The 10612-nt window shown below is 58.9% G+C and overlaps 2 protein-coding genes across 2 annotated transcripts; both read right to left on the reverse strand.

The window, feature by feature from the left end:
- Positions 1–955: 955 nt before the first annotated feature.
- Positions 956–4608, reverse strand: SLC39A4 (solute carrier family 39 (zinc transporter), member 4). The gene is made up of 12 exons (XM_006830884.1): positions 4405–4608; positions 3796–4083; positions 3301–3493; positions 3013–3176; positions 2757–2928; positions 2435–2607; positions 2202–2357; positions 2009–2122; positions 1782–1836; positions 1518–1670; positions 1176–1363; positions 956–1084 (listed from the first exon to the last, which is right to left on the reverse strand). The coding sequence occupies exons 1-12, from the start codon at positions 4606–4608 to the stop codon at positions 956–958; spliced, it is 1989 nt and encodes a 662-aa protein (XP_006830947.1).
- A 3396-nt stretch (positions 4609–8004) lies between these two features.
- On the reverse strand, positions 8005–10329 carry VPS28 (vacuolar protein sorting 28 homolog (S. cerevisiae)). Its single transcript, XM_006830784.1, has 9 exons — positions 10293–10329; positions 9840–9868; positions 9721–9758; positions 9508–9597; positions 8895–9000; positions 8689–8790; positions 8399–8452; positions 8206–8297; positions 8005–8122 (listed from the first exon to the last, which is right to left on the reverse strand). Exons 1-9 carry the CDS (start codon positions 10327–10329, stop codon positions 8005–8007), a joined length of 666 nt encoding a protein of 221 aa, XP_006830847.1.
- Positions 10330–10612: the final 283 nt, after the last annotated feature.

Genomic DNA, 10612 nt, shown 5'->3' on the forward strand with positions numbered 1-10612 from the left:
TTTGGTTCTTTCTTCTCTTTGGATGTGTGTGTTTGTTGCTTTAAACTACCCTCTAAGCACTGCTTTTGCTGTGTCTTAAATGTTTTGGTATATTATGCTTTCATTCTCGTTTGATCCTAGGAATTTTTAAATTTCTTTTTGCGTGGCGCTGTGGGTTAATGCATCAGACTGCAAAGCCGTTTGAACCATAAGGTTGGTGGTTCAAGCTCACCAGCTGCTCCTTGGAAACCCTATACAGGGTCGCTGTGGGTTGTAATCTTAACAACAACAATTACCAGTAGCTTGTAAGCAGGGTGTTATTCAATTTCCATGTATTTGATTTTTTTCCCTTGATCTTCCTGTTGTTGACTTCTAAGTTTATAGCATTGTGATCTATGAGATCAAGTAGGTTGATTAGCTCTTCTGCGTCTTTGTTGCGTTGGGTTTTTTTTCTAGTTGTTCTGGCCTTCATTATAACTGGTATATTAAAATTTCCTACTCCGGGAGTCCTAAGGAGCTTTGGTAGCGTAGTGGTTACAAATCGGGCTGCTAACCTCAAGGTCAGCAGTTCGAAACTACCAGCTGTTCTGCGGGAGAAAGATGAGGCTTTCTGCTCCCTGCTCAGGGTCACTATGAGTCGGAACCGTCTCTACAGTATTTAACAGCAACTCCTGGAGGCCTGGTGTGGCGCTGTGGGTTAATGCACCAGACCGCAAAGTCGTTTGAACCGCAAGGTTGGCGGTTCAAGCTCACCAGCTGCTCCTTGGAAACCCTATACAGGGCTATCGCTATGGGGCGGAACCAACTCGATGGCACTTAACAACTACTCCTGGTGTGGTGAGTCAGGAGGAAGACCCTCTATCACCTTTCCTCACACCTTACCCCTATTGACGAGACCAGGCCAGGTTCCGAGGGCAGGGGTGTCTTTATTGAAGGGATGTGAGGCCCACAGGTTGTAGGTGTCCCAGGCTGGGGGTCAGAGGGTGATTCTATCTTCATACACGGACAGCAGCAGGAGAATGCCCCAGCCGCCCAGCAGGCCGACGTTGTGCAGCAGGAAAAGGAGCCAGGGCCGCCGGTCCCTCACGTTCAGCATGGCCGGGAGCTAGCGAGCAGGTGGGCGTGATCAGCGTCCAGATTCGGCCCTGTCTGACCTGTTCCCAGTCCTCAGTCGCCCAGCACCCCGCGCTACTCACCATGTCGCAGAGCCCGACATAGAGGAAGAGGCCAGTGGCCACCGCCAAGATCCAGGCCTGGCTGTCCTCGCTGACGCCGACCGCCAGCGCCACATAGAGGCCACCGAAGGCCGTGAGCGCGGAGACCAGGTTCAGCAATAGCGCACGGCGCACCGACAGCCCCGCGTGTAGCAAGGCCGCGAAGTCCCCTGGGGGAAGGCGGGGGCTCAGGCCCGGACCTGCTCCCATCCAGGCAGAGATGTCCTCCACCCTAGGTCCCGTCCCCCCACCCCAGGTATCCTCCATCCAGGCCCCAAGCAGACTCCGCCCCACTCCCGGCAGGCCCCGCCCCCAGACGCTCACCCAGCTCGTGAGGCAATTCATGACAGAATACAGCCAAAGACGTGGCTAGCCCTGTCTTCCAGGAGGATCCGAAGGCGGCGCCCATGGCCAACCCATCAGCGAAGTTGTGCACGGCGTCGCCCAGTGTGATCATGTAGGGCAGCAACCGCAGCTCTGCGTGCGGGTGCCGTAGGCACAGGTCAGGGTTGTGGGCGGTGGGGGAGGGCTCACACCCCCAGCCCACCGCTCACTGCGCAGGAGCGTCAGTGCTTCCAGAATCCTTACCTGGGTTGAGTTTTCTGGGCTCCTGGTTAAGCAGGTCAGGGCCTTCCTCAGCGACCTGGGGCGGGGAGGAGGGTAAGGGGGGGGGTGTCGTGTATGAATGAGGCTCCGGTAGAGGAGGTGGGGCAGGGGTGCAGGCCGGGTTCCCCAGGGGAGCCTGCCTGGGAAGGGAAGGGGCTCATGTAAGGGTTGGGTTGTGCACTGACCAGGGCATCAGGGTACCAGCTCACCAGGTCTGCTCTGGAGCCCTCCTGGGACTGCCGGGCTGGCCGGAGTTGGCTGGGCTTCAGCTGCAGGGACATGCTGTGGCTGTGGCCATGGCTGCAGGACTTGTCCTCCAGGTCCTGTGGGGACAGCAGTTCAGGACATCTCCTCCCTGCCCCTTCCTACCAGTCTACATACTGTGTCCAGTCCTGGCCTGACCTCTGGGTCCAGGGGCAGCAGCAGGTTGAAGAGGTTCTCAAACAGGAAGAAGGCATAGAGGCCACCCAGCATGGCCAGGAGGTACCAGGTGGACTGGGGACCAAGAGCCTCCCCGACATGGCTGTGGTCATGGTCGTGGCTGTGCAAGCCCAGCACCTGGGGGAGAGGCACTGGGTCAGGTGGGCACCCCAGGAGACTGTGCCCTGAGGGAGGGAGGGTGAGCCCGGGCTGACCTGGGGTGTCAGGTGCAGGAGGGCGTCACCGGTGAGGGCGCCCACCGCCATGCTGAGGAAGGTCTGGATGACATAGTGGGTGGCCCGGGGGCAGCTTGTGCAGACCAGCAGAGCCAGACCCACCATGGGCAGCAGGCAGACAATCAGTGTGGCCAGCGAGGCATAGAGGTACACTGGTGAGAGTGAGGGGGGGCTGGCACCCGAGACTTCTTCTAGAGCCCCTCCCACCCCAGCCCAGGGCTCCAGACCCCTTGCGGAGGCCAGCCCACCCTCTGCCTCCCATGCAGCCTGGCAGTGGCGAGTCGGGGAAGGGGACACTCACTCTCCGCTTGGCTGAGCTGGTCCTGGCTGTGGGGTCTGGGCTGGGGGCTGCAGGCTCCACTCAGCTGCTGCTGCAGCAGAGCAGAGCTGAGTGGAGCCCAGGCTTCGGGGGCCACCCCGGCCTGCTCGGACAGTCCATACACAGCCATCACGTCCCTGGGGCTCAGGCACACCTGGAAAGTGGCAGGGTGGATGTCAGGGGCTGAGCAGAGCTGTGGAGCCCACCTCCCCAGGACCCCTGCCCACAGAGCGCGCACCGTGTCCCACACACTGGAGGTGCTATTGAGGGTGGTGAAGGGCACAGGGCCCTGGTGGCTGCGGTGGCTGTGGATGCTGTGGTCACTGTGGACGCTGTGGATTCTGTAGTCATGTGCCTCTGCCTTTCTGCCCACCCCTAGGCGCTCCATCAAGGTGGCCAGCTCTGGTGGGAGGACACAGCGACGGTCATCACACATCAGTGTGGGCCCAGCTGTGTCCTCCAGGAGAGGGCTTGCAAGGATGGAAGGCCCTGTTCAGATGCCCACCGGCCCCAGGCCGGGCCTCACCAGACAGAGTGATGTTGGGGGCCTCGCTAGTGTGCTTCCGGAACACGAAGTCCACAAAGTACTTTGGGGTGGGCAGGGCTTGGAAGCAGTCACCGCTCTGGACATGGTCCAGCAGGGCTGTCAGGGCAGGGCCAGGACCCCCAGGGCCTTCTGCAGTGGCCTCCTCCAGCAGCTGAGACACTGCCACACAAGCCTAAGAGAGAAGGAGCCGTCCTGTGCTCCGTCTGAAGAGAAGGCTCCTTCCACCTCCTCCGACCTCTTCTGGGTTCCACTTTCTCCTGCCTCCCTCACTGGAACCTGATCGCCCAGATCTCCCAGGCTCCCCCTATGAGGGCCCCTCCCACTGACACCTGTGGTGATTTTCCCCATCCTTCTCTCCGGGAACCTCCCCTAGGCAGTACCGGGAATTTCCAGACAGGCTTTGCCAGAAGCTGCCTGACAGACAGGCCCAGGTCCCAGCCCTCCTCCTCCCCTGGGGCCTGCCTGAGCCTTCACCTCCTCATCTGTGTGGGGGGTGCCCGACTGGGCCTGCATCTTCCGGAGGAGCAGGCTTAGTCCCAGGGTCAGGCTCTCGGGTGCCTCAAGTGAAGCCAGGAGGTGGTCAGCATGGGAGCCCCAGCGGCCGGCCTGGATGTCCACACACGTGCCCTCAGGGTTGCTGAGGTAGAGGGCGGCAGCAGCACTGAGGCGGGCGATGTCCCCAGCATGCAGGATGGAGGACTCCTCAGTGATCCCGGACTTCTGAGTCCAGCTTAGAGCCAGGGCATCCTCCACGGACAGACACTGTGGGCAGAGGGCCAGGCGGATTGGGGCCCAGGGCCACAGATGGCACCCCCTATGATGTTTCCCTACTACCCTGACATGGCCAGAGGGTGTCCTGACTAGAAGACCACTCATCCCAGGTGGCTTCCTCCTGGAACTATAGCCAATGTGATCGCAAAAACAGAGGTCGGGGACCCCAGACTCTGGGGAGAGCTGAACCCCCAGCCACCCGCCCAGCCCGCCCCCTCCAGGACAGACCCGCCCCCTGGAGTTTGCCCAGGGCCCTTTGCTGTTGCCGAGGTGAGGCGGATGGGGGAGGGCTGGGTCCCGTTAGTCTGTTACCTTTCCACACGGCCCAGAGGCACAGTGCACACGGGCCGCTAGTGTATTTAACAGGCCGCCCAGCACCTCTCTGTCCAGAGAGCCACGGCCCGACGTGAGCATGGGGAGCAGACGGGCCGGTGCCGCTGATGTTGCTGCCGCCAGCAGTGTGGCCAGCAGCGTGGCCAGCAGCAGCTCGCGGCCAGGGCGGACTTGGTGAGCCATGTGCAGGTCCCAGATTCTCGGTGCTGTGTGAGGACGCTGATGTCTGACAACTTCCACCAGGAGGGCTGCTTTGGGCCAGCTGACTGAGGTTGAGCAGGACCCGCCCGGCTCGGGACCTCTTTCAGGTATTTTCTGTGGGGCGCTGTGATTGGCTACCAGCAGCAGCTACAGATTAACCGTTCAAGTGACAGATCCTCCCAGATCCTGGGGAAAGCAGGTCCCCTCTCTACTCCCTCAGAGGCTTGTGGTCACCTTCCTGGAGCCCCTGGGGCTGTCCTGAGCTGGGGGCCTGTGGACGGAGGTGATGGGTGGCACCATGGTCACAGAGGGCTGGAGCCACAGCCCAGGGGGCCCGGGACATTCCCAGCCCTGCGCCTCCCGCCCCAGCCAGCAGAACCTTCTTCTCTTGGGCAGGAGAGCTCAGACAAGTTCTGTGTGGAGAAACTCTCTCGGGCCCACCTCCCCAAGCCCTCCAGGGTAAATTCTCAGGACAAAAAGAAAGGAATGAAGAGCCTGAGGGGGCCAGGGTGGGGCCCTGGGACTTGTAGGGGAGGGCTGGTCCAACCCCTGCCTGTTCAGGCCTCAGCCTTTGTACCGAGGGCCTTATCTCTGGTTCCCTGAAGTTCCCAATCCTCCTGAGTCAAGGGACATGCTGGGGGAGGGGCGGGCCTTAAATCGATAGAACTCTGGCCCCAGTGCCTCAGGTCTCAAGGTGGCCTCACCTCCCGACTCCTTCATCAGCAGGGGGACAGTGGTGACAACATACAGTTGCCCCTTGCTATGCCAGCTCAGCCAAACCCTGACCTCAAGCCCTGTGGTTCCCCCAGGTGAGCTCTAAGGACTCTCGCCGCTGGCCCAGTGCCCCAGGGTGGGGCAACAGCTGCCAGGGAGTTCATTGGTTCCCCGCAGTCAGGGAAATTGGTTAGGGAGTGTACTGAGAGCTGTGTGGGCCTTTCCAGGGGACACACATGTCCACACACAGCACCCACCTAGCCATACAATAACCCTCCTGCTTCAGGAACTTGGGCAGGATGCCAGCCAGGGGAGCTAGGTGCAGGGGCTGTAGGACAGTAAACAGGGAGGAGGTAGCCCCACACCCAAACTGTCCACCCTGGGAGCTCTGACCCAATACCAGCAGGTGTCTGGGTGGGTGTCCCAGGCTGGGACAACTTGGGCTTTCTGTGGTCCTTTTCCTTCATTCTTCCATCCCAGCCTTCTCCCCCAGCATACTTCCTTTTGGTCACCAGTCCCCTGCAATCTGCCCACTGAGCCAGGGCCCCTCCTCTGAACCTTGGACCCTCTGCCCTGTCTCCCACCCACCAACCACTGTCATTGAGTTGAGGCCTATCAGACAGAATAGAATTGCTCCTTCTTGTTAAGTACCGTGAAGTCAGTTCTGACTCATAGTGATCCTACACAGGGCTTCCGGGGTTGTAAATCTTTATTGGAACAAAAAGCCTCATAACTTTGTGCCGCGGAACGGCTGGTAATTTCGAACTGCCGACCTTGAGGTTAGCAGCACTACACTACCAGACTTCAATCTTTTCAAGAGCAGTCTCATTTTTCTCCTGTGAAGTGGGTTTGAACTGTTGACTCTGCAGTTAGCAGCTCAACCTCTAACCCACTACACTGACTCCATGGATTTATGACCTACACAACATGAAGCTGGTTTAGTCATTAGGTCTGCAAATGAGGAAATTTAAAAATTAGCTAAGATGACCTTATGGTCCTAGGAGAACAGGACAAGCAGACTAGGACGTGCTTAAAGCCACCCAGAGTTACCTCAGGAATTAAGCAGCTAAGACGCTAAAGGTTGAATGTTTGAGGAATTTTATTGATTTATTACTGTTTTCTTTTCTCAAAGAATGCGAACTTGATGTTAAAATAGATTCAGTGTACGTCCAAATGTAACTTACCCTATATAATGTACCTGCTCTTCGTAACGGGGAGGACAGTCTTGAGAACTTAATTCTCCCGTTCTCCAGACTGCTGGCTTTCTGCTAATAAAGTTTGGATCGGCTCTCTCCCTGTCTGTGATCGACTCCAGTGACAGGCAGCAAACCCACTTTCTGATTTGGCACCACCACCACCAGGGCCCCTCTCATCACCCCCAAACACCCTGTAATTAATTGTTGTTGTTAAGTGCTGTAGAGTCGGATCCGACCCATAGAGACCAGGCATAGGAGTTCCGAGGAGCAACTGGTGAGCTTGAACCACTGACCTTCTGGTTCAAACAACTTTGCAGTCCGGCACATTAACCCAGAGCGCCACATATCTCAAACACAAGGCCACCTCCCAATGCTGGTCCCACTTCCGGCCCTCCACCCCACCCAAGATCCAGGCCGGCTGGCCATCACAGATCCTTCTGCTGGGCAAACAGGCCTTTTCCTGCCTCCTCACTCATCCTGCCACTCCTTTACTGGGGCTTTCTCCCCAATCCACCTGTGGGCAGCCTGGCAGCTGGGATGGCATCCAGCCATGCATGTGGACATGGCTCCAACTAGCATGACCTCTTACTTCAGCCTCATGTCTAGCCACCCACTGGTCAGCTGCCTGGAGCCGAGCCTACATGGGAGCCCAGCTCTGTCCAGGTGCTGAGCAGGACCCATCCCCGCCCTTCCATGCCTGCCCCTAATCCCATCGGGGATAGCATTTCAGTGTTACTGTCTGCTTCCAGTTGTTAAAACATTAAAGTCCAACTCAGACTATGTGGTTTGTTGTGTCTTCTCACAATGCTGTGGTCATCCGCCATCATCACACTGCTTGTGAACGAGGGACGATGGGGCCCTTGGTATGGTCAGGAGAGCAGTTGGAGCCCCTGGACAGGAAGCTAGGGTTTTGGAAAGGATCTACACTGGAGGACCTGGGCCCATCAAGTAGAGGTGACAGGTGCAGGCCCCAGGGTGCCCCACCCTCTCCTACGGGCCCTCAGAGCTGAGACATGTCTCTAAGGACACAGGAGGGGCAGGGCACCAGGCCAGGCAGGAATCCATGAAGACTGGGGGTGGGATGGGGAAGGGCTGCCCCTCCTCAGGCTGAATGTGCCCTCAGGTAGGTGGGAAGGGTGGGGATGAGGCTGTCACTGGTTTCAAGCCACACCTGGTGCTCAGGTACAATGGAACCCATGCCACCAACAAGGAAGCTGCCGACTGTGAAAGGCACAGGGTCCTTTGGGCGAGGGCTGGAACTATCTCAACATATCCTAAGGGCGGCAGAACATGCAAGGCTGGCTTCCAGAAGACCCCAGAGTAAGAGGAAGGTCAGACAGCATAATTTTAATGGGATGAGGGGAGGGAGTTCCAGGCCCAGGCCACACTCCCCAAGGCCTGATGCCACAGACAGCAAACCATGACTGGACTGGCCAAGAGATCAGAGGGGCTGGGGTGCTGGGCAGTCTCAGGCATGCAGGAAGCGGTTGAAGGCATTGTAGGCCGACTCCAGGTCAAAGAGCAGCTGGCGCACCTGGGAATCGTCCAGCTCATCTGAGGCTGACATAGCGCTCAGAGTCTGCAGCCTGCGGGGAGACAGGGAACAAGGAGCGCCAAGGACCTGCAGCCTGGAGACCATGTGGTGGGGAGAGCAAGGATGAACTCTTACCACTGGCTGACTGTCTGTCTGCCCTCGAAGTCAGGGGGCAGGTGGCTCATCCGGTGCATGGTCTCCATCAGTTCCCGCAGGTCCGGCTGGATCTGTGGGCACCACAGCCCTGCTGGGACCCTGCTCCGAGGCACTCACCCCCGCCTCCCCCAGGAACACGCCTGGCCCAGAGTCCAGAGCCCAGTAGAGTCACCTCATCCATAGCTCGGATCTCCAGGCGCAGCTTGTCCATCACCGTGATGAAGAGCTGGAGTGGGGAGAAGGGGTCAGTGAGGTCACCAGGTCCCACACACAGCCCAATGGGGTTCCCGAGAAGTGGCCTGTCTCCTCCCTCACACACTGCCAGGAGCCTGGGGAAAAGTGCCTGAAGGCCCTGTCCATCCGGCTTATCCCATGACTCAGGTAAACAGGTGACCCTTTCCCCCATGAGTCCAGTTCCTGGCCACTTCTCGCTCTCCTCCCCTGCCCCTGGGCCTCGCCCACCGAAACGACATCAGCGATGCAGCGGTTGAGATTGCCCTTGTCGTCCTTGATGGTGATGGGCCGGTCCTCCTTGACTCTCTCCATGGCCAGTGGGCAGTCCAGCTGCAGGGAGGGCTCTGTGGGTCCCTGGTCTTACAGGCACGATGCCTTACCCCAACAGCAGCCCCGTACACACTCCATGCAGAGGCAGAGGAGCAAGAACTCACGCGGAACTTTCGGCAGAACTCATCAATGGAGCTGATCTCAGAGCCTTGGACCTGCCGGAAGGCGGCTTTGTACTGGACCAGGAGCCGGGAGCAAGCGGCCGTGTACCTGGGAGGCCAGGGCTGCATCAGCACTCAAATGGCCATTCCCCTGGGCCATCCAGACACAGACAGCTCTCCCAGAAAGAAGGGGGCCTGGGAGGCAAGTCACCTCGGGTCACGGAGAGCTGTGGGTTTTGATCTGCCCACTGAAAAGGTGTTGGAGATCGAGAGCCGATGTACCACTCACCCCACACAGGCCATGTGGTCAGGCCCTTGGCCCTTAGCTTCATCCCTCAGCTTAAACCTCACCAATCGATCACAGGACAGGTCTGTCCAGCCCGTTCCCCACCACCGGACCGGCTCTACTCACCATAAGCCAGGCCTACCCAGGAAGCACGACCCTCCCCTAGGAGCTCTTACCACAGCTCCCATTCTGAGGGAAGGGGGAGGGGAGCACACAGCACTGAGACCCCTATCCTTATTCCCACAAGCCACCCAGGCCCTAAAAGACAAACAGGCCTCCAAGGACAAGACTCGGGGGCCGCTGGCCACAGTCCGGAGGCCATGGGCTCACTCATTGGGGGTGACGCAGTCCTTGATGTAGGCCTTCTCCAGGGCCTGCATGGTCTTCACCACAGCAAAGAGCTCCGCCATGTTGTCATACCTGTGGGGCGCACGGATGGTATAGCTGGGCTGACACTGTGTGCCTGCTCACCCAGACCAGCCCCACTGTCCTCCCAGACGCTGCTCTAAAGAGACAGGATAGACAAGAGGGGCCTGGACTCACTTCTCCCGCTCACGGGCATTCTTGTACAACTTCACTTCCTGTCCGAGAGTAAAATGTGTCAGGCCAGCACAGTGAGGGTGACACAGGAGCCTGGGGAGCTGTGCTCACAGGACACTCACCTCATACAGCTCAGGTTTGTTCCCAGGAGCTGCAACAGAGCACGCAGAGCTGGAGGGGACCGTGGAGGCAACGGGCAGCACTGCCACTGCACCCCAAGCCCCTTCAGCTCTTCCTGGGAGCTTCCCCAGGCCAAGTCCCAAAGAGCAGCAGGGCGTGGGAAGACAGGGGCTGGAATCTTGGCCTGTAGGCACTTTCAGGAAGGCTAGGCTGGGGGACCTCCCCTGGCTGCACAATGCTCTAACAGCACCCAGGATCAGGCGCCAGGCCGCAGCTGAAGCAAGACTCATTCTCCCTTTGTGAGCTTTAGACCTGGGCCACCAGGACACCTAAGGTTCCAGCTTAACTCCAGGCCCATCTTCGCCATGCCTGCAGCCCTGGCCGCCACAAAGCCATACTGAAGCTTGGCTTCACCGTCACAGCCTCCCAGCTAGGACAGCTCCGGCCACACTCACCTCCCAGGCCCGGAGTGACCGGGATCCCGTGGAACATGCTGGAGGCTAGGGTGGTGTAGCAGAGATCTGGGGTGAGGAGTTGCCGCTGACACAGAAGTAACCCTGAATGGGAGAAACTGGACCCACCTGGGAACTGCCAGGAGGAAATTAGGTGAAAATCAAGGCACAGGGGAGGGGATGCTCAACCAGAACAGGGCCTTTAGATGGGCTCTTAGAGAAGAAGTGGGGGTCCTGGCGGTCTGGGATAACGGTGGATAGGGCAGGGGCAGCAGGGGTGGCAATTCCAGTCTGATTTGGAGGTAGAGCCATCAGGACCCCTG

This window comes from Chrysochloris asiatica, unplaced genomic scaffold (genome assembly GCF_000296735.1).
Source record: "Chrysochloris asiatica unplaced genomic scaffold, ChrAsi1.0 scaffold00001, whole genome shotgun sequence".
Classification (NCBI taxonomy): Eukaryota; Metazoa; Chordata; class Mammalia; order Afrosoricida; family Chrysochloridae; genus Chrysochloris; species Chrysochloris asiatica.

Coding starts and splice junctions, on each gene's coding strand:
- SLC39A4 (XM_006830884.1), bottom strand. CDS start 4,608: ATGGCTCACCAAGTCCGCCCTGGCCGCGAGCTGCTGCTGGCCACGCTG. Junction 3,177..3,300: donor CCCCAACATCACTCTGTCTG/GTGAGGCCCGGC, acceptor TCCTCCCACCAG/AGCTGGCCACCTTGATGGAG. Junction 1,671..1,781: donor GCCCAGAAAACTCAACCCAG/GTAAGGATTCTG, acceptor ACCCGCACGCAG/AGCTGCGGTTGCTGCCCTAC.
- VPS28 (XM_006830784.1), bottom strand. CDS start 10,329: ATGTTCCACGGGATCCCGGTCACTCCGGGCCTGGGAG. Junction 9,759..9,839: donor ACAAACCTGAGCTGTATGAG/GTGAGTGTCCTG, acceptor ACTCTCGGACAG/GAAGTGAAGTTGTACAAGAA. Junction 9,001..9,507: donor GACTGCGTCACCCCCAATGA/GTGAGCCCATGG, acceptor CTGGCCTCCCAG/GTACACGGCCGCTTGCTCCC.